This window comes from Grus americana, chromosome 6, assembly GCF_028858705.1.
Source record: "Grus americana isolate bGruAme1 chromosome 6, bGruAme1.mat, whole genome shotgun sequence".
NCBI classification, from domain to species: domain Eukaryota; kingdom Metazoa; phylum Chordata; class Aves; order Gruiformes; family Gruidae; genus Grus; species Grus americana.
Genome location: NC_072857.1, coordinates 38,220,007 through 38,243,094, shown reverse-complemented (window position 1 = coordinate 38,243,094; position 23,088 = coordinate 38,220,007). Strand labels below are relative to the sequence as shown.

General features: G+C 39.4%; 1 protein-coding gene across 6 annotated transcripts in view; it reads left to right on the top strand.

Annotated features, from left to right (window-relative positions):
* Positions 1-23,088, top strand: part of ERBB4 (erb-b2 receptor tyrosine kinase 4) — a 629,144-nt gene that overhangs the window by 445,333 nt on the left and 160,723 nt on the right. For all 6 annotated transcript variants that reach the window (XM_054830343.1, XM_054830340.1, XM_054830339.1 and 3 more), the window contains exons 6-12: positions 6,719-6,837; positions 10,613-10,754; positions 12,276-12,389; positions 14,011-14,137; positions 17,725-17,798; positions 19,182-19,272; positions 20,860-21,059. In XM_054830343.1, coding sequence (XP_054686318.1) covers positions 6,719-6,837; positions 10,613-10,754; positions 12,276-12,389; positions 14,011-14,137; positions 17,725-17,798; positions 19,182-19,272; positions 20,860-21,059 — 867 coding nt within the window. The remainder of the gene's footprint in view (positions 1-6,718; positions 6,838-10,612; positions 10,755-12,275; positions 12,390-14,010; positions 14,138-17,724; positions 17,799-19,181; positions 19,273-20,859; positions 21,060-23,088) is intronic.

Genomic DNA, 23,088 nt, shown 5'->3' with positions numbered 1-23,088 from the left:
TTAAAACTGGTAACTTTGTAAGAACCTGGGTAATTCATCCGACCTTGAGTAGACTTACTCAGGCATTATGTGGTTAGCTTATTCAAGAATATTGTAAAACCTTGGCACTTATATTAGGATGGTATGATCCTGGCTCAGACCTTTGCACCAGCAAGCAGAAGCTCCAGCCTTAGGTAAAGTCGGAAAGTCCAAGTGGACTCTGCGTGGCTGCAGAAGTCTAGGTGGCAGGATCAGCTCCCATGGTCTCAACCTCTCCAAAGCACTGCTCTCAGATAAGTAAACTGATTTGGTGGATTAATGTAGTAATACCAGAGAGAGAAAAACTTATCCGCAGTGTTGTGAAGTCAGAAGCTTAGTAGAGCTGCACGGTAGGTTTGCTCCAGGAGTGACAGCTATCTCTCTCTTCACAGTGACTGCCCTCTCAAATCCAAACAGTGGGGACAGGCAAAGGCACAACAGTGGATTTAAAATAATAAACTATGGAAAAACATATGCCATCTAAGTTCCAGGGAGATACACAGATCACACATTTCTAAATTGAAATAGCTACTCTACAGCCTTTTACCTTCAAGCACACCCTGCAGCCTCTGATTGTCAAGGACAGGAGTTAATTTTATGTTGTATACTTCCTCTTTGCTTCCCTGACCTCACTGCAGCTTGGGTAAACAGCAGGATTTAAGGAAAAGACTGAATATTAGGCTGGCAATGGGCATTTCTTCATTGCACTTTCTCAAAATGTGTTTTTCTGCAAACTCTTCGAAGCAAAGAATAAGAATATGAGCATGGACTCGAAACATAAAAATGCAAGTGGTGCTATGCTTTTGCTGCCTTCATTTCTGACTTTAAACATGCTCGGCTTTCAAGCTCATAAATGTTATTCTTAGATACCAGCTGGAGATAGGATGAATAATATCACAAACATAGCGTAGACCTTAACCTAGTCACCTTGGGGATGCACGTCTTTCAAACGCGTGTTGGAAAATACTTCAGCAGTGCTCCATCCCAGTGTCAAACTATTTTGTTCCTAGAAACAACTCAAAGGTAAGTCTGCCTTTTAATAATTTCTTTTTTTTTTTTATTGAGTCACTGAAGGAAAAAATTCTAATGAGCCCCCCTCCCAAGATAAGATTTAAATTATTTTCCTGAAAAAGGATAAAAAATGAAAGATCTTAATCCATGTCTTTCATTTCAAATTACATATGGAAAAAAATCCAAATCCTTTTGTTTTTTTGCATGACTATCATCTGCCTAGCTTCCAGCAATGTCTGTCTCTACTTCTAACTCTAGCTGAAACACAACCTGTATCTACCTCTGTCCTAATGTCTCTCTAAATGTGACAAGAAAATTTACGTATTTAAGAAGACAATTAATAGGAAATTTAAAATAAGGTGTTCTGTTAGGAGGTAGAAAAGATATAAAATTATGCTGTTCATCCATTTTTGTTTCATAATTAAATTATTAGTGAATATTAATATTGAACATTTAAAAGCTAGACGGTATTCTTTGTTTCAATGTCAGGAAAGGCTAATGTGGAAATACTTTAAAAAATAATCTATTTTCAAAGAGTAACTAGTATGTAAACCACATTTAAAAAAACCACAAGAACAAATGCTTTTGGAACTTACTAATCAAATTTGAAAATTTATGGTTAGGTGTTTTTTTTTTTTGCTGTGGATGTCTGTTAAGAGTTTGGGGTTTTGGGGGGTTTTTTTTACTTTTCATATGAAAAGAAATTGAAACTTTTACAAATTGAATACATTACTAAAATGACAGATTATGCATTCCAAGAAGAATGTAACTAAAACAAAAGAGAAAAATCTAAATTAAAATATAGGCCCAACTAAGGCAATGCAAAAAAGGCAAATAGCCTTTAAATCAAACTCAAAACATAAACATTCAGCACATGTAAAATGCTCCATGACTGTGCACGTGTACAGGAGTTTGGCCTGAGCGTAACTGTATTTATACAGTCTTTGTGCAGCTGATGCTGCTGAGGAAAAGAAGGTGCCGATGCAGTAAGTACCCAATTAGGCCAGCGAAAGGCAAGCGGGAGCCTGGTAGGGGAGACAGAAGGAGCCGAACCAGCAGCTTAGATCAATCAGAGTAACCCAGCATTTTTGCTTGGAGCTACCATCTTTAATTAAAATCCTTGTATTCCTCTCCTAACTTTGCATGTTCATAAGACTTTTTCATTGACTTCAGTTACTTCCCAATTTTTCGTTCATAGATTTATAGTGGCCTGACATAATTAAAGATTAAGGGAAACAATAAGAGAGAGTGATTAATTGCACCGATGTATGAAGTGCCCATTCCACCCCATCCCCAGCATAGCTTATTGCTTTATCACAGTGAAATACTAGCAGAGATTGACAGTCAGTGTTCTGCACTCCCCCTGACACCCATCCCAACACACGGCACGTTCTTTCAAGACTGTGGTGTTTGCCACTCTCCTTTGCTCTCCCAGCCCCAGCTGTGACAGTTCTGTGCAGCTAAACCCTCAGATTTCTTGGGATCCAACAAAGGGTCAGTAGGCATCAGGGTGGGTAGTTGTGCTGACCCTCAGAAGTCTGGTTTGAAACTCGGGGCCTCAGCTGTGATTAGTGAAGGCTCTCCTCACAGCTATGTTGGGTGAAGAAATGAGTATCTGGCACCTAAAATTCCTCTGGGGTCCCAGCCCAGAACTTCTGGATGTCACATGTGTGTCTGGGCTGCAAGAAGGATGTGATGTGAGAGCTCCTGATCACTCCTGTCCGCCAGATCCTCTGTGAGCAGTCTCCACACTAGGTAGCAGTAGGAGGAGGTCAGTATTGCTCCACTCTTCCCTCTGCAGCAGGGTTGCTCTGGGTTGACGCTGCCTGTTTGTAGCTGCTGCCCAGTTCCCTACCATCTGTCCCCGCCTTCTTCTCAGCACCATCTTGAGCCATGTATCCCATCTAGGAGCCACCCTCCAACATTCATCAGCTTGAACATAAAATTTGCCATTTTGGGTAATATTTACCTTTACACTTCACTCTTTTGGATAGGTCTTGAGTCACAGATATAAAATCAATTGGTTGCATTTGGAGGAAAGTTTTTTGGGGAAAAAGCTTGCTATCTTTTTAAAACAATGTGGCTATGTACCTCTTCTATAGGGTTACCCCATGATAATGATTGCAGGAAGCTGAACTGTTGAGTTATTGGAATCTGAACAATCAGATTTTTTGGGGACTTCGACCAATACATAATATTGCCTTGTGTTTGCTTTGCTTTGGGAAAAACCCTTCATTGCAAACTGTCTTGAATACAAGTCCTTAAAAACATTCACAGCCCACTAAGTTCTTTTCTGTCTTGGTGTGTGGTGCCACTGAAGATATCTGACAGGTCCTCCTCAGAGCTGGACCCTCAATAGCAGTTACAATGCAAATACAGCATGCAATGAACCAGAAGACAAATATAGTACGTTGTGGCCTTTTCCTAGAATGAAATGTTGGCATTTCTGTTGGCATCATTTGCTTTCCCAGCAAAATAAACAATTGGGGAAGAACAGTGACAAACCTTTGCTGTAATTGTAAATTTTGTAAACCACTTTATAACTTATTAGTCTTCAGGAAAACTCAAAATGTTCCCTATCCTGAACAGCATGGTAGGGGCCCTCATTAATCTGGTGCCTAATCATAAGCAGAGTATGCTTTTTGAAGGTATTCTGTTTAAGTATTGTGCTGAAAAGGGGGCCGTACCCCTTCAGGTCAGCCCTGGTGCAGAGGTGCTCTTGCTTTTTTTAAAAAGGAAACATACTCTGGAATAAATTGTTGTAGTCTCTTTAAAAGTTACGGATTTTTTTTAAAAAATGACCATATGTGTGGCTTTATACATTGCACAAGCCTTACTATGGGGCTCTAGAGGAGGGTTAATAATTTAGATGATTTTGTCTTACCCTAATAGTGTGAAAACTGCTGAAAAGATGTCAGTGAATTGCTTAAATCCATTGCTGTTGTTGGAGCTCGTTCCCCACTGCTATTTAAGCTATGCAGCCTAGGGAAGTGCTATTATCTGCAGCTCAGCTTGAAAGTGTATAATCCTGCAAATACAGATCTTGGCTCGCTAAAAGTAATAGCTCGCAAGTCGACAAGACGACTGTGCCTTTTCTAAATATGCCCGGGGTGGGCAGTGCAGTTTGTGGGCATGGACACCAGGCACGGGAGAGACAGGTCCCTCCTCCCCTCGAGGCAGGGGATTCACCTCCTCAGGGCTTGGTTTTTGGGAGTCAGTGGTGGAGGAGGCCAGTACCTCTTGGGAATGGGACTTGCTGCTGGGCTTTGGCCTCTTTGCCCTTTTAAAAGTCTGCCAGGAAACACCCTCCATAGGGAAGCAATGGTTATATAGTGATGGTGGACATCTTGACCCACTCCCACTAGCACCTGGCACTGAGGTACATAAATTATAATTGAGTTAATTAGGTGGCTTGTACTAATTGTCTCCACAGAGGTGCTTTACACCAAAACTTCCCACGTTTAAGCAAAATGTGAAATTGCTGTGGAGCAACAGTGAGGAATGGGTTTTAACAGCATCCTGTTGGTGAGCGGCTGTGGTGTGGTATCATGTCCTCTTTTCCTGTTGTAATGTGTTGACTGTATCCACCTGAAAATCGGCTCCTAAGCTCTCTGCCCCTAGTGCAATTAAAAATAAAAAAAACAAAACCAAAAAAATCCCTCACAAAAAAACCCCAAGAAATATGCTGTTGGTACACTGTAATTTTTTAAGGTGTGATAGGTGGGGTGGTGCTGGTGAGGGGAACCTGGACACCATGCCCAGTGCCTGCAGAACCTTCTAGAAGGGGGCACTGAGCCTGTGCATTGGGCGGGGCACACTGAGCATGCTCACTGGCAAGGGGCCACCATTTTAGTGCCCCCCGTGCTGCTGCCACAAGGAGTGGTTCAACGTATGGCCTTGGGACCTGCTCTGCCACTGGCAGTGGTAATGCTAGCCCGAGGGGCAGAAAGTGGTGGCAGAGGAGAGGTCATTTTAAAAAATGAGGTGTGCATGGTCATGAAGGGTTGCTGTGTAAAAGGGAGACAGAGTATTTGGATGGCTTGGGGGCCAACTCCTTGTCTGAGGAGTGACACAGGTAACCACAAAGGATTTGAGTCGTGGGATGGAAGGAAACGAATGTCCTCTGCTTCGGTACCTCTGCACTGATAGCAGAGGGGGAGCCTCTGGTAAATTGGGTCTTCCATCAAGTCAGGATAAATCTGGGTCTGACCTCCCTTGAGGTCAAAACAGATAGTGCCAGGTCCAGTGCAATTCAAGGCGCTATGTCGCAATTTCTGAGCTGGCAGACAACAATATGCAGTCACCGACTAAATGAGGTCTTCATTCATTTTCATGAGTTGAGATTCTGTCCCTATCAGCTAATGGTGTGGTGCTGGCATACTGCAATGTGTGTTTTGCTCAACATATGCCACTGTTTCATATCTCTGTCATAATGTTTATCTATACTGTTACTTAAATAAACAAATCCTTTTAATCTGTTTCTCTAACAGTGTTGACAAGCAAGTGCATTTTCAGAAATTTCTCTTACTTCTTAAATCAGATTGCATAAGACACTAAAGTGTTTTCTGTCTGGGAGTTTGCCTCTGGTATCAGCAAGATGGAATTACTCTAAAAGTGCATCACTTTATTCCGTAGATTATAAATGATGACTTCTTTTTGGTTATTTAGATTTTTATTTCCTAAATAAATATTGTGTATATCAAGAAGCTTTGGCATTACCTTAAGTATTTCTGGCAAGTACTGGAGAGAATTTGGATTGGAACGTACTTATAAAGGAGTTACCGATACATTAAATAGTAGAATTGAGCAGAACGTTGCGTGGAATTTTGCGTTCTCTGGCATCTTGAAAAAGTGTTTTCCATAGAGAAGTAATTAAATGCTTTTAACAAAATAAATGGTAAAGGTTAATTACAGTGTAACATCCCTGCTTTTATCAAAAGATAGCTGACAGCATAGCTTCCTGGCATTCTGTAGGCGGTGGTTGGTATAGTCCTGTGGATAACATTAATTTCTTTTTACATAAAATAAAGATAGAGGCTATAGCCTCTATAGTGAGGGGAGGAAGATGCTCCACTTCTTGACCATTCTTTGCACAAGACTAAGCCTTGAGGCACAGTAGTGTGGTACCATTTAAATCACTGTGATTTCCAGTTGGTAGAATATAGTTGTTTCCCTGTGAATGAGGGCTGGATTGTGTTACTTAGAAAAGGTAAGTGGTGTTTTAAATGTGTTCCAATCTGCAGGTTGTATTCTGTTCTCTTATCTCATTGCCTATTTGTCAGGTTGGTTGCCATGAAGAACAACATTTGGCTCTCAGATAGCTGGCATAACTCAGTTTCTCTCATTTACTCAGTGTTGCTGTTCTTCGTGGGGGAGAACTCACATGGAACTGGTGGGGTCTCCTGTTGTTTTGTAGGGTGGGGTTTCTTTTTCATATCCTTCCATTAGCTGTTTAGAGAAACTAATAATTTGAAAATACTACTTGACCTGAATTTCCAAGGATAAGAGCAAACACTTTAAAAAGTCTTCCTCCTCAGGCTTCGAGCAGCATATATGTTACTAAAGAGACCTTAAAACTTGAGGGTTTTTTCAGTATGCTGTTTGGTTTGTTGTTTTTCTCAGTGTGCAGTTGAAGAGCTCTCTCCTTAGTTCTGATTCTGACGTGATAATTTTTCCTGCCTCTTCCTAGTAACGAAGACAGTGTGTGCAGAGCAGTGTGATGGACGGTGCTATGGGCCCTACGTCAGCGACTGCTGCCACCGGGAATGTGCTGGAGGCTGTTCTGGACCTAAAGACACTGATTGCTTTGTATGTGTGAGACTTCTCGTTTTTCTTGTTCCTGGCAGTCACACTGCAAATACTTAATGCTTTAATCCATGAAATTCACAATTTTGTCCCTTTTAATGTATTGCGTACATACTCCCAGATTTAGACTGCAAATTTTAGCATTTAATATTTTCACATTACATTAACATCACTTATCTACTTATTATTACCCATTAACAGATTTATGAGATTTGTAAATACAGATTGAGAACCATTAATATGCTAATGTCTGTGATTTTTATCTTTTTGCTTTTCTAAAATTAACTTTTAGAGGTGATAGGGAATTTTTAGAAGTATTTATCATTACATTTGAGCATGGCTTTTATTACTGCTCTGTGTGCTTTTTATTTGAAAGTCAAGAATACAATTTAGCTTCTCTGTGAAAGGTGTTCTCTATTACTGCCAGACTTGATTTAAATTCAGCTTTTTTACTGGGCATGCTTCTTAATGGAGATGTAAGGAAAGTGGTTTCCAAAATACTCTACCTCAAATGCATGCTGCTACGTGTGCTTCAGATGAAACGAGGAACAGACTAACTTTTTCCTTAAAAAAAAAATAGACAATCTGCACATACAGGGCTTTAGACAAATTTGTCTTGTTTGTAGTTCATTATTTATAATGGTGTTAGCAGCTTCAGAACCCAACACTGATCTCAAAAATTGTGTAGCTTATCACACTGGGTTGCAGAGATAAGTTTTGCTAATGTTTTCAGGGGAAGCAAACCTAGGCCTAAAGAAGCCTAGAACTAGAACATGCAGAGACAGGTGGATTTTCAGAGGTACCCAAGTGATTGAAGAGACAAATACCTACAAAGTTGGGTAGGCTACTTTTAAAAGCTGCCAGATAGGACTGGAAGGAGGGATCTTATGGTACGGAAAATTGCAGATGCTTTGATAGTGTAGGCAAGTGGATCAATAATGAACTGGCAAAAACTAATCTTTCCCTGGCTGGACCTGAAACTTGCTCGTTATTCAGATATCGTTTGATAGTGGTAGTTGTTGTCCTTCAAAAACACATTCTAAATGCTATTCTTTTGCTGACGATGAAATGCAGTGATGGCCTGACTTAACTGCTAACAGGTTTTACTAAATCCATTGTTTGTGGCTGGGGCTTTGCACAAGTAGATGCTTGGCACATGTGGTACACCTGATCCAATGCTCACTGAAAGTTCTGTGTTGGCTTTGGACTAGAGAGATGGGAAAATAATAATCTTTCCTTTGTCATGCACAATTGAAATAGGTGAAGGAAACAGGAAAAATGCAATTATTGTTCCCCTGTGACTGTTGAGGAACATCCTCAAAGCTGATGTGTTAATGTGTGTCCATTTTCAAAAGTTAAGGACAAGTTACTTGCAGCACAAGTTCTGCAATACTGCAGCCTGAAGAAAAATGAGTTAGACTTTCTGAATTATGGCAGTTATGGAAATATGTGTGCTAAAAATCAGCTAGCGTGTTTGTTCTGATCCAGCAGAGAAGCACCCAGGGCTTTATTCTCATTCACTCCTGGCCCCAGAGCAATGTAAAAGAAATTCAGCAGGGGTCTGGCAGTTTTCAGGACTAGTCATTACTTGCTTAGTACACGCTGGGTGAAAAGTGTAACCCTTTAGGCTATAGACAACTGTGCTTAGCTTTCAGCTGAGATAGAGAACTTTGTTTTCTCTCTGTGTATTTTCCTGTGCTTTCATTCACAAATTAGTGGCATTTAGCACTAAATGCTAGAAGTTTGTATATATTATCGAAGCAATTACAAATGCATACAAAGCATTATATCATAAATTAAAAGATCCCAAATCCTTTAGATGAGCTTTTCCAGAGATGTGCCATCTCTCCGGAGTATTGGTGTGCTTTACTTTACGAATTTGCCAAACTGTTATCGGAGCATTGTCATGTACATGGTAGAGTACCATTGAAGTCAACAATGGATGTAGAAAATGTGTTGAGGAAACACACTAAATTAGTATTTATTAATAAGCAAAAGTACAGTTTATGAAGCATTACAAATCCTTTAGTGTATTATGGCAGCTTGCAACAGTATCCTATTGTAAATACGGTTTTAATATTTCTAGATAAAATTCATCCATCCTCCTCCATATGCTGCCATACAATCATGTGTATATTGAGTTCTAAAAGCAAGACAATAATCATCATCTGACATAACTGCAAGCAAACATGCTAAACAAAGTTTGAGAGATGTTGTTATCTTGCATTCAAAACCAAACTGAATCTAAAACTTGAAATGCATAGGAGGGCCCGGTTGAGTGCGCAGTGGAACCAGAAAAGTTGACACAACCCTATTCGTAGGGTGGACTTCCCATTCAGTTCTTAGTAAAGAAGTAAATGACTACATCTATCTTTGTAAGAAAAAAAAAAATCTGGTTCTGTGAGAAACTGCCAGTTTTTGTAATACGCATTTTAAAGAACCAGAAAAGAGAGGATCAGCAGTTTGGCTTAGCTTATGCTCCGTACAGGACAGTGCCTTCATCATGGAACTCCCTGTTTGTCCCTTTCAGCAGCAGATTCTGTCCTTCTCCCTTGGTTACGTTATTAGCCTCTGCCTTCTGAAATCTTCTGACATGCCAAGTAACCTCCCTCAGTCCTGCAGGTCCTGATCTGAATGGAGATAAGGACTGTTAGTAAAAGCAGAACAACAGAGGGATCTTTTTCACTTTTCTCTCAGTCTGCCCTGGGGGGGATGGGACAGGACACACGTGTTGGTGTACTTGTTGACTCTTTAAAGATTCAAAAACATCTGTATTTTTTACAACCTGGAAAAGGACCAGAAGATTCAGCCCCAGACTAAAACTTCTAAAGCAACCTGGCTTCTGGAAAACAGGTTAGTGGGGGAGCAGCATCCAGTAGCAGTGGTTGCTTAAACTGCTAGAGGGATCCAAGCCAGGCTACAGCTTTCATATTCACATGAAATTTGACATTTATGGTATGCTTTGTGAATATTACACCAACAGTTTTTTATAAGCTGTGGTTAAAACCATAGACACAATATGTGGTGATAAGGAATGTCAAAATCGGTGGGGTTTTTCTATTACTAATTATCAGCCTTGCATGGTCAATTATTTTCACTGCATACCATTACTCTCTTTATCCACACACTTGCCTCTTCATTTGTCAGGGCTCTGTCCTTTGTCAGCTGTGGGTGGCTGAGCTTGAATGCTAAGTGATACAAAGTCCTATTTTCTTTTCTCAGTGTGTGAAGCAACTGACCTTGTTAAACTTGCCACTTAGGGAAATGACCCCCTCCTGTGCTAGCTCAAAAGAAGTTCTTATCCCTCTAGCTTTCTAATTGGGAATTTCAGTTTTCAGCTGGACGATGGACTCATGCTGTAAGAAATCTAAAGGTTGGACCTCTGAAAAAGTCATTAGCATTTGTTTAGATTGACTATGATAAACAGCCGTTCACTCTTGGCAGTTTTAGAATGTCCTATTGAGTTGTGAATTAGTTGATTGCTAGTAGTAACAATAGTTATGAAACAAATTACAGTGTTACGGTTTTGTAGGAAGTGCTGTAACAGTCAACTGTGTTTCAAATTAAGAGGGCTCAGTGAGCCCCCTTTTATAAGTCATGTATTTGCCAAGATCCTAGCAAGAAATCTAAGTAGTCAAAATGAATATTTGAAAACTATATATCACATTTCTCACTGTTGCAGCAAGTCTGAACAATCAAGATTGTATTTTAAGCTAAAAAGAAAAAAAACCCCAGCTATATGATTTAATTTAATATTTTTTTCTCCCTTGCTTTGCAGGCCTGTATGAATTTCAATGATAGTGGTGCATGTGTCACGCAGTGCCCCCAGACTTTTGTATACAATCCTACCACCTTCCAACTGGAGCATAATCACAATGCCAAGTACACCTATGGGGCTTTTTGCGTCAAAAAGTGCCCACGTAAGTGCTGTGTTAGCTGCCTTTTCCTGCAGTGATGGAAAGTTTGAGTTGCATTTCAGGAGCCTTATGAAACAATGAGACAATGAGAGCTAAGCGCATAGTGCAATATGTCAAATCACTCCACGTGTGCTTACAGCCTGTAATAACTCAGTCATGTGTTAACTAAAAGCAGTGACATTCTGAGTTGCTGACACTTTCCAAGTATCCTTTACTATAGTGATCTTCTTAAAGAAAGGGGATTCACTAGGTTTGTTTTCTTGACCACCACCTGTTACATGCATGCTTTAGGTCAGCATTTGGAAATTTCAAAATGAACTGTTAAAATAGTGCCAAAGGGCTATATTAGTTAGTAGGATTGAAAAAGAGTAGAAATTTCTGTTTCAGAAAAATAACAGTCCACCACCTGTACTGCCTGGCACCAGATGCTTTCATGATGTTGATGTCCTTTTCTTAACTTGGAATAATGATGGTTTGACAGAAAGTTACCATAAATATTTCCTGATCAGTTCTGTTCCAGTGAAGAAAAACCATGCAATACTGACAACAATACAGTCTTAAAACTCCAGAGTGAAATTAGAGAGGAGGAGGGAGTTAAAAAAAGAATAATCCCATGCATGTAAAAAACACATGCTTCTGAGATGCCAGACAGATGAAAAGTAACAGAAAAATTTAGCGGGTCTTCACTTACATAGTCTTTGATACTGCTGTTGTAGTTAGAAAGAAAAATAAAGGAGACAGTATTCTTGCTCTCCCTTTCACTCCCACCAAGGCTTACAGTTCTGTTGTGTATTAATTATTTTTTACATAAAGTACAGGTAAGAAGAAGGATGAGTATTCTATAATAAATTGAACCATAATTCAACCCAAAGCAAAATCCAAATTTTGAAGAAGTTCAAACTGACAGTGGGCTGAGGCTGTGACTGTCACACCTTAGTTCTGTTTCTGTTAAAGTGGTGCGGTTTTTGAAGCATGATTATTTTTATTTTTTTTCCAAAACCATGTAGTAGTACCATGCGCTACTTAAGGGAAGTGAGTCTTTGTCCAAATACTTCATTGAACTTTTCTCTTCCTTTCTTGACATTTTTAAGTTTTCAATTAGGTGGGATCAGTCTATATCCCCTTTAGCAGTTGTTTTACAAGGCAAAATGGATATACATGTAATTGTCTTGTGCAGTGCTTTATACCAGATGTATATATTTGTGTTTGTATGAAAGAGACTAAGCAGAGCATCTTGGTTTATTTCTCTCCAATTACTGCAGCTTTTTTACCACAAATAATGATAAAACCAATGTGGGGAATGAGGGGGGATCAGGCCTGACAATTCATGGAATTTCATAAGTCTCTGAAAACATGCCTAATTTGCTGTCTTATACACTTCTGAAAACAGTGAACATCAAATGTTAATGTGGAAATGTTGAGGTCGTTAATAATATGGATTGACATAGAGTCCAAAAACATATGTCCTGGTATTATTTAGTCCCAGCGGTTTGCTTTCTACCAATATCTGCTTTTTCTCTTCAGACAACTTTGTGGTGGATTCCAGCTCTTGTGTCCGTGCGTGTCCGAGCTCCAAGATGGAGGTTGAAGAAAATGGTATTAAGATGTGCAAGCCCTGCACTGACATTTGTCCTAAAGGTAAGCAGTAGTTCAGTATAAATTTTCTTGAATGTGGTCTGTGCTGTAGTAGAGCAGAGCAAGGTGTTATTTTGGCATGAAATACCCTTCATGAGTATGTTGTAGAATATTAGTAGCCTTTTTATATCCACAGAACTTTGAGCTATGTAGACTGTGTGCAAAGTATACACAATCGAATGAAAATTTATTTTGTTGTAATGGTAATATAACCAAACCAATTACTTTTGATTAGGTAAAAATGAAGGGGATTTCTCTGTTGGCTTTAGAGAAATCCAAAAGAATTCTTTAATATCTTATTTTAACCACAAGTATTTCCTGGAGGTGTGTTTAGAGCTGTCCTTTTGTCATTTCAAAGGGAACCATACCAAAGCCCTGGCTTCAATGTATGGTATGTCTCATACTTGTCAATACAACGTTAGGTTTCCATTTTATTCCTCTGTTTTTTAAAAGTCTCTGTTCTCAGAATCTTCTACCTCCTTTCTAAGTGTCTGAAACATACACTAAAGGTTTTTCAGTGTTGGTGCTGTTGAGAAGACTGAAACTTAGAGGTTACTTTGCTGTCCCAAGCTCCACTAGGGAGACTTTCTGCTGCCTGCTTGAAGGTCTCAGGAGCAGAGCACCATCACGGGCCTATGCCACTTTTCAGCCCTAGAGGAAGCCATGTCTGGAAGGGAATTCACAGTGAAGCTACTGAAACACTCCATAAATCAACAGTCACTCCACACGGCTGTAACAGTCAAACACAGAGATCTCTGCCAAGGCAGGGTACTGACATGCTGAATTCTAAATGACGGCAATGTCCAGCCCTTTGACCTAATTGCAGTAAATAGCTTTTATGCTGGAAAAAAGTTTTATGCATTAAAATGCATGTGTAGTGTTCCTGTCAAGTTCATGGCCTTACTCTGAGGAGGAAAGTTGTCACACTTGTGTAAAAGGTTCAGGTGTACTGCTGGTAGTTGCCATTAGAGGAGCCCAGTTAGGGAGACAGGATACATTACGTAATGGAAGGCATGAAACATTTGTTCCTGGATACATCATGTGTCCCAGAAAATGCAACTAAATTACATAGAAAGGCTACACGGAGAAGCTTCCTCGCTGGGTACCAAAGTTTCTCCAGGCCCCGGTAACTTAATTTATTGGGGTGATGGGTAAAGAATTATTTGTACATCCTTTCTAAAGGACCTTATGGCACGTGAATGGTTAAATTCACAAATCCAGAGCAAAAGAGACTTCTTGAGCTAGCAGTGTGAGGACCCCTCAGTTCTGCAGTGAGTAGTGCACAAATAAATGGTATGGCCACGAGGCTAGTCTGAGCTAAGTTATCAGCTGTGTTTACAGCTGGCTTGAGAGGGATTTTGTGTGGTTCATACTTGCCTTTAGATCCAGTGTGAAATACATTAACCTGTGTGCCAGGATGTCCTTCTGTAGCAGGTACTTTTAGCTTATTGTTTGTTTTAAATTGACGCGTGCTCCTTTCAGAATACGGGTAAAGGGTGCCATTTTAACACCTCTCTGCTGCTTTATCTCTGAAAGAAATGATGACTCATGTCTAGAAGGCCAACATGTTCTGATTCAGTAATTGTTTTTCCTAGTTCTTTACACAAACTCCTTGTTTTGGCAGCATGTGATGGCATTGGAACAGGGAGTTTAGTGTCAGCTCAGACGGTGGATTCCAGCAACATTGACAAGTTCATAAACTGTACCAAGATCAATGGCAACCTTATCTTCCTTGTTACTGGGATTCATGGGTAAGTGACAAAATGTTAAGACATTATGTCATGGTGCCAGCTGAAACGAATTGCATCCACCTCTTAATGATGGCCACAGGCTTCTTTTACAGAATGGCAGATCCAGGATAAATTAGTTTTCTGCCTTCCATTATGAAGGAAACTGTTACCTTGATTCTTATGATTCAGTCTCTAGGAAAAGAAAGGATGAAGTAGACTGCACTGGAAATAGACAACTGTGATCTTTGGTCACTTAGAGATCCTTGGTACTGGCTTACAACAATGGCTGATTAGAGAAAAGAAGGGAGAAAGGGAAGTTACCTTCCATTACTGTGTTTTAGATTGCGTATGACCAGCAGTCTAATGTGCAGAATATGCAGAGAGAGTGCCTCACCTAGCATAAATTGTCATAGCCTGGGTGGCTGTCACTGCATACACATGCAAAAAAGCTGCCCCCTTATCAATCAGTTTTGAACTATGTATTTGTTTCAATTGCAGAGATGCACAAAACTCACTGGTATTTAAATCCAGTATTTTGGTTTAAATATGGCCGTATATTGAGTAAGTCTTAGTAACAGTTGAAGATGTGGAGATACAGAACCAGTATTTAAAAGTCTCTCCTCCTAAAGGAAGATATACCAGCCAGATAAACAGTGCCTTGGTGTTCACAGTTTGGCGCGCTGTTTGCCATTGTAGCAAAGGTGAATACGCGGTGCAGATGCTGCAAGAGTAGCAAGGATAGTCCAGGGAAGACAGACATACTCTGTTTTGATGGTCAGCTGTGGTCCAGTGCAACTAGCCTCTTTCTTGCACTGTAGTCGTTCTGTCATTGAGAGAACACAAATATGATTGTATCTTCTTACTAGTTCAAGCCTTCATGTTGTAATCAGCCATGGTGAATTACGTGTGACAGGTATTTCAGGACCTATTAAAATGAGCAAAATCCTCAAAATGCACAAATAATATTAAATCCTTTTGCCCCTTTGTTGCAATACGCCTGTAGATTTTTTTGTGGTACGTTAACAGCGTAAAGTACTCAATTGTTTCTACCGCTGTGTAGGCTTCAAATTTTGACTTGTTTTTTAGGTTCCTTGGAGCTTTCAACATTGCTCGCAATTGGTTGTCAAGATTTGATATCTTAAATACAGTTCCCAAACCAACTCGGTGCTTGCAGCTTTATGGCATAGCAAAAATGTGATTAACTGAATGTCTGCAGATTGATCTGAAATGAAATTCTGGCATGAGTAGTACCAGCAGATTTTTCTTTAGTCTTTCTATAGATTCAGATATGTTTAGATTATAATAAAGTGGTTGACACTAGGCTGCCTGGCTCAAATTTCCCTACGAGGTGACGTGGAAAGAAACTATTTGTTTCCTTGATTTCATATGGTGATTGGTTATAATGCTTTACCTACAACTTGACGCCAGCCATGAGAAAGACGGTTGAAAATCCACTTCAGTGAGGCCCTACAGCTCAATGATTCTCAAAAGGCCAGCAAATGTGAGCTCTGACTGTGTAGTTGGTCTTCTCATCTCTCCAGCAGGGAGTACAGTGTGAAAGGTTAATGTAGCATAGGGAGGAAGAAGGACTTTGGTTCAAGTGGTTTAAGGAAGTGCTGCTTTGAACTTGCTGAAGCCCTGGAGAAGGTCACACAAGAGTCAGTGCTCAGGCCGTCGCACTTTCTGATCTGGCCAAATGACTGACTGAGATGCTGGATGTAAATCTGTTAAATCTCACAGGACAGGAAGTATTCTAGTACATGCAAGACAAGCAGCTAGAGGACACGAGTTATTTTGTGTGGATTATTTCACTGCATTACATGAAATACAATTTTGAGTATTAGAACTGCTTTTGTTGAAAAAGTTATATTAGCTGTAAAGTTACGAGATTGATCTCATTAAAAAATCTGTCTAAATTAAAGGGACCAAACCCAACCTTGGATAAAACTGTATTCATCTGAAAAATATCTAAATTACGGACTATAAAGCAGAGAGATACAATATTTTCAATTTTAATAGAAGAATATAAACCTAGGACATGTAATGTTGAAACTGTGTAGCAGTTTGTCTTCCGTTCTTGATGAAGAAAACTCACTCCAACAATTCTTAAGTATGAGGATACCAAGTTCTGCAACCCTAAAGTTTTCCACAGCATAAATTGCAGTAGTATATATTAAAAGAAGAGAAGAAGATTTGAGAATTAATTAAAATAACTTTATATTTCTGGAACAGCTTTTTGTTTAAAATGTCTGCTAAATTTTGCAAATCAATAATACAGGAAATTTTTAAAATGACACCAGCTACATAAGCACCTTATTGTATAAATGGACAGTATGAAGCAACAACAGTAATACATATTTCCACTCAAACTTTTCGTTAGCTTCTGTTATGAATTTGTTTACTCAGAGTGAACTGCAGCTTTTAAAAGTATGAATTTTCAGTGTTTCAGATTGTGGGGACTTAAAGGCTGGCTCTTTAAGAAACAAGCAAAGTGCTGTGTTTCTGCTGGGTGGTCAAAACTTGTTTTCTAGTTTTCCAAGAGCCCCAAATTGTTAAAATTAAGTGTATCTGATGCTTCTGTGGTCCACTGGGCTCTACGTTAAGGTTCAAAAACTCATTTTGTTGCTGCTAACCTGGAGTTGCTTCCAGGATGGTTAAAAGTGACCCCATCAGTCTGTCGTTGCATAGACTTGTGAGGCTTGTCCCCAAAGATGGCCTGGTTGATTTTCTGCATGTTCTGATTCCAAGAATGATGTGTCTTTGAAAGCAGAAGTGGAAATGTATGCTCCACATCTACTGAGGACATTTCCTACCCTCCTAAAACCCACAAAAATACCATAACACAGTGTTACAGAAGAACCTTTCCCTGGATTTTTAAAGGAGTTTTGTTTGGGTTAGGCTTCTAGTTGGCAAGTCTTTACTCATTTCAAATTGGGAGAAAAAATATGTACTAAATGATGGCACTCTCAAAATCAAGGTCAGCTTCATCTTTTTGCACTGTAGCATATCTAACTTCAAGATTTTAATGTTTGATGGGCATATGTCATTTCTCAGGTGACAAACGTGGTTGGCAAGGATCTGTGCTTTTTGCTCTTCCTTGTTCAACACCTTCTAAAAGGTGTGCCCTTTTAGTGCCATGTGTCATGAACTGCTGGTAAGCTTTTAGTTTTGTTTTGCATATAGCTTGTCACTCATTTCAGTAGCAGTTTTGTTAGTCCTGGTAGTAAAGTATCACAACTGTACCATTTGAGCTAGTATTCCTGGAAAAAATGTTGAAAATTCATCTTTCTTTTAGGGAGGTCACCCATGATTGTTTAGAATCCCTTAATTTTCCATGAGCATAAATATTTGCTAAAAGATTAATGATTTGAACCTCAAAGATGCTAAGCACCATTATTTTCCTTCAAGATGATTTGGGAGAAGTTAGACACAGGTTCTGTAGGAACAACAGTCTGAAGAAACTGGAAACGGTTTGAAGAAATGTGGAGCATATGCTGCCTAAAAGCAATGTGTTGACCTCTTGAATATTGCTTTCTACATGGTACAGCTTTGAGAATCCGATCTTTTTTTTATTCAGAGTATCACATTTTGTCCTTTTAATCTTTCAGGGACCCGTATCACACAATCGCCGCAATCAATCCGGAGAAATTAAATATCTTCCAAACAGTGAGAGAGATAACAGGTAACACACTTCTGACTTTCTATAATTTGAACTTCTCACTTTGTGTTTATGGTTGTCACTGGGTTGGCTGAAAAACACAAGGTGTTTTTTTCTTTAAACTCACTGTGCTGTAAATTTCATAGAAGTTTAGTACACAACAACTTCAGTATCAGTTGAGATTCACAAGTCTGTTGTCCTTTGCTCATGAATACAGAATGCCCATTATGTTAGGGGTACACAAGCATCAGTAGACCAAGACTTTACTGTTGAGTGGGCAAGGGGTCTTGGTCTTCACCTGAAAGCATTTGAAATATGCCTTGGAAAAAAAGAGACAAGCCAATTTGGTTTTGCAGCTACTTCTCTTGGTTTAACAGCAGATGCTGCTGCAGATTAGCTTCTGTAATTTAAAGACAAATGTCTAATGCGTGGGGTGTTAGTCCCTCCCATCTTTTAGACTTATCAGTGGGGTCATATAGCTAGAACTCAGTACTTTATTGTCTTGCATCTTGCTTCTTGTTTCACCATTCAGGGGGCAGGAAGGAAGATACTACAACTTTGAGTTCTCAATTGATTGCTGGTTATGTATAGATAGGGAAACATAAAAAAAAAAATAAATCCTATTTCATGCACCAAAAAAATATCTTTGGACACTACAGCACGATTGTAGCTGGATGGAGCTCAACATGTGCTTGGCATTTGAAATGAGTTCTCTCCCACGTGCTTCACCTCTCAGATGTTGTGTATTTCAGCAAGCCAGTGGGATTAAAAAATGAAAGTAAGCTCTAAATCTCTCCATAATTAATGTCAAAGATAATCTGGCATCTGGGTGTCTGTAATTTGCCATTCTTAAGCACATTGTCTAATTGGCAGTCTCAACTCTCCTACTTAAGTAGAATTACCCCTATGCTTAAAGATGAACAATCCTGGAACACCCTCAGAACCGAACGCAAGTTCGTAGTTTTAGGAAAGTCTTGTCATCTTTTAATGCATCATAATGAAATCTCTCAATTTCTGTCCTAAGTCTCTAAGCAATTTTAAAACTGAGTGTTCTTAATTCAGGCAAATCTTCATTTTTTTTCCTATTGCTGCTGTTTAGAAAAGGCTGGGAGGCCTTGCAAGATTCCAGCCTGTGTTTAGGTTCACCCTCACTGTGGCTGTTGAAAGTGGATGTAATGCTGGTGTGACTGTTAGAGTCCTCCTTTGCCTTCTTGGAGGAGACAGTGGTGAGCAGGCTGATGAATTCAAAGACTTTAGTCTGCAGCATTTGTTATCTATTTATTTCTTTTTCTCAAACCATCACTGTCTTTCATTTATAGGCTAAGCCTGTCCTAAGTCATGTATGTGATAAGCCAGTCTTTATGGCTGAAATCATTGAAGTTCATATGCTTCCTTTTTCTCTCTTAGGGTATTTAAACATACAGTCGTGGCCTGAGAATATGACAGATTTCAGGGTGTTTTCTAACTTGGTTACTATCGGTGGAAGAGCTCTCTACAGGTAAGGTACTTCCTCTGTTGTGGGAATTGTTTTTTTATTAGTATTCAGTGATTCTTCATTATAAATTGATATGTTTTTCTCTGTTACCAAGGCGTTCATTAACAGTGTCTTTGTTGATCAGTTGTTTATAATAGGCAATACCTTTAGAACATAATGGTTGAGTCACCACCCCTGGAGGTATTTAAAACACGTGTAGATGTGGTGGTTAGGGACATGGTTTAGTGGTTGGACTTGGTAGTGCTAGGTTAACAGTTGGACTTGATGATCTTAAAGATCTTTTCCAACCGAAGTGATTCTATGATTCTATAATGATTTTTAAAAAAAAAAAAAAAAGAAAGAAACATCTTGGTTCATTGCTGTAGCTATTAGCTTATTGTCCAGAAAGTACGTTTTATGGTTTAAAATAGCTTGTGAATGTGAAACATAACTTAAAAGACATTAATAGTAGAACTTAGCCCCCTTATCAGGAAGTTGCAATTGCAAGTGCAGGCTTATGTGCCCAAAGACCAATGTGATCGTAAGAACCGGTAAAAGATAAATACATGGAAGAACACTGAACTCACTGAGGTCCCTTGCAGGTGGAGTGTACATTAGCTCTGTAGTGCCATTTTTACCAAAGATGTTTCCATATGAAAACTCATATGGACGAATTGGTTTGAAGAGAAGAAAATGTGGTGAGAAATAATGAGGGGAGCACAAGAAGGTATCTGAATGATATATAGAGCAACCCCTGGTACTCCATTGTGCAAATATAGTAAATCAGTCATGGGATTCTGCTGGCATCTTAAACAGCGACCCAAGCAGATTATGAATAGCAGTGAAACCTTGAGATTGAATTACAGCCCAGCATTTGGAAGCAGCAATTTTTATTTGGAACAGCTGGAAAACAATTATAATAATTAAAATACAATAACTTAAAGGATGCCCAGAAACTGGATATTGTCTTCACTAATCTTCAGTCATAAAATATATGCAGTCATTTCCATGTTACACAGACAATCATTTACCGTTCCTCTGATGAAAATAGCAGATAACCACATATTATAACAAAAGAGAAATGAAATGCAGAAAGTGGGCTGGAAAAATTTCCTTGAAAATAACAATTTCTTCCTGTATTACTATAAATGACATTAATTTGATGCCTGACAGAAGATGTTAATACATTTTGCATGACTTTGTCAGTTTCTCCTTAGCATATAAACTATCATAGTATTAATTCTGTCGTCTTAGAAAAAAAAAATCTGGATTTTATTCAGTTTTCTCAACAGTACTTTATCACACAAAACATGTTAATGGTTGAAATGGAACTAGTTGAGGTGTTTTGCTGGCCTGCTTGGCCTAGCGCTGTGAGCATCACAGCTTGTGATATCATAGAGCTCGTACCTTTCTAGGCAATAGAACTGGATGTTGACTCATAAAATATTTGTGTCACCCAAAAATAGAAGTATTCTGACCATATTTCAGTTTTGCCAAAAAGATCATCTTGACATTAGGAACTAATTCTAGTGGGAAATTCCCAACCAGATCTAATAAGTTCCACCTTCTGGAGCTAATTCCTGTTCTGTCTTACTTTTGTTTTCATCACAGTGGCCTTTCCTTACTCATCCTGAAGCAACAAGGCATTACCTCTCTGCAGTTTCAGTCCTTGAAGCAAATCAGCGCTGGCAACATCTACATAACAGACAACAGCAATTTGTGCTACTACCACACTGTCAACTGGACTAGCCTTTTCAGCACGCCCAGTCAAAAGACGGTGATTCATCGAAATAAAAAGGCAGAGAACTGCAGTAAGTATTGCTGCTCAGTGCAAATCTTGCCTATGATTGGCTCACTTAGGGGGAAAATACAATTACTGACGGGATACAGTGCAGTGAGCAGCCCAAGAACTTGGCCAGTGTCTCTTGGAGCTCCATGGACATCGGTGGGAGCTGTGATCATTTACAGAATTTGAGGATTTGGCCCAGTCTGCCTCTGAGCAAAATAGGTAAATGAAATGTTTTAAAGTATGAGCAAATGAAAGGGAAAAGAGAGATGGCACTGCTTCCTTATTGTGATGTGAACTTTCTAGATTAGAGATCCAGTTTCACAAATACGAATTCTGAAGGCTGTAAATAATGTGAAGTGAGTGTAGTGGTCATGAGAGGCAATGATTTTAAAGATTTGAAAACTAAAGCCCTTTCCTTATGGAGTGAGATTAGCATCTTTTGCTGCTTCCACCCTGCCTCACGAAAGTGGCTCTGTCTTAATCCAGAATACAGTAAAGGTTCTTTTTTGCTTCAAGCTCTGTATGACTTACAAAATGTTAGAAGACAAGAGAAAACCACTCAGAGGTGCACTTGTAAGGTGCTTTTTGCTTCCTGGAATAGTGTCCCGTTGTTTCACTGGTTTTGAGAGCTTGGGGACATAGCTGAACACAGAAGTTTGGAAGATATTCCCATATTAGTTCTCAGGACTCCTTTGTCAAATACCTTTCTGCCCTTTCCTGTGATCGTTAAGTATGAGTCCCTTTGAAGCAGCCACAACTACTGAAACATGGGCTTCCAGGGCAAATGGAAACTTGGATGTACTGTCACATCATCCTCTGGACTGCACATCTTGTCACTACATTTGCACACAAAGGGAAAATGCAAACTTTGACTTTTAGCTTGTTGAGGATTTATTGTAATAGAGACTCGTTATTTTCCAGGAACAAAAATACTCCTAAACATATTTTATGAAATTTAACACCAAGGGAATCTTCATGAGGAAAACAAATCTCATTCATTTCAAGAATTTACAATGTAAGCTACAGTACCAAGGGACTAGTTTTAAAAATGGACTCTAACCTGTGTTCATTAAATGGACTGTGTTTAATGAACATAGGCTGGGGGCCAAGTTACTTCGATCAGAAGGCAGTGCCTTAGAGAGCTGACTTCCTGAATCCTAACAGGGAACAGTGGTTTTCTCTCTCTATGCACATCTGTGTGAATGAATTGATTAATGTTTTGTGGCCTATTGAGAGTCAGCATTAGATGAGAAGAGCTATCCTGCTGCTTCAACTCTGCCTGTCAGTCAGCACCTCTCTGGAGTCAAATGGGTTCTGCTGCAGGTTAGATGTCTAACTAAACTCTTCACAGTTACTTGGAGTGAGGCAGAACTCTTCCTTAGAGCCAGATGCATTGCTCCAGCATCCTCTGAAACATCTGTGATTTTCAGGGTAGGCCAACAGAGTGGGGTTTAGGAGAGTTTCCTCTGAGTCTTCCCCTGCCTGAATGTTTGGGATCTGGGGGCAAGCCTCTAGGGTTTCCATTTCTGCTTTTCAGTTATTTTGCCTGTTCTAGACCCTGATCCTGCAGATGCTTGGGCATATGCCCATGCCTCTCTGAGTGACAAATAAGACTAACAACAAGGGGGAAGGGAAATGCATAAGTAAATATTTGCAGGATTGGAATCCATCCTCTATGGTGTAAATGCTGTCTGCTTGCATGGTAACTAGCAGGGTGTGAATTGTTAATAGAAATATCCATTAAAGATTTTTTTTTTTGACATGGTTTCCAGTGAAGAAACCAGTCTAGACCATGTTAATTATTACAGTCACTCTGATATGTTTATTATTATTCCTTTGTATATTTTGAGTCACTATCAGCTTGGTTTTGCTTTCCTCACTACCTAGTGATTGTTAATGGCTTAAAGCAAGTTACAGCAAACATTTAATATCCATGAGTAGCTTTTCTTAAAAATCATGTAGGGACTTCCAAGATCTAGTCAGCATCATATTTAAGTGACTTTTAGGATGTATCACAAGATGGTGATATCTTTTCCATACCATTTAATGAT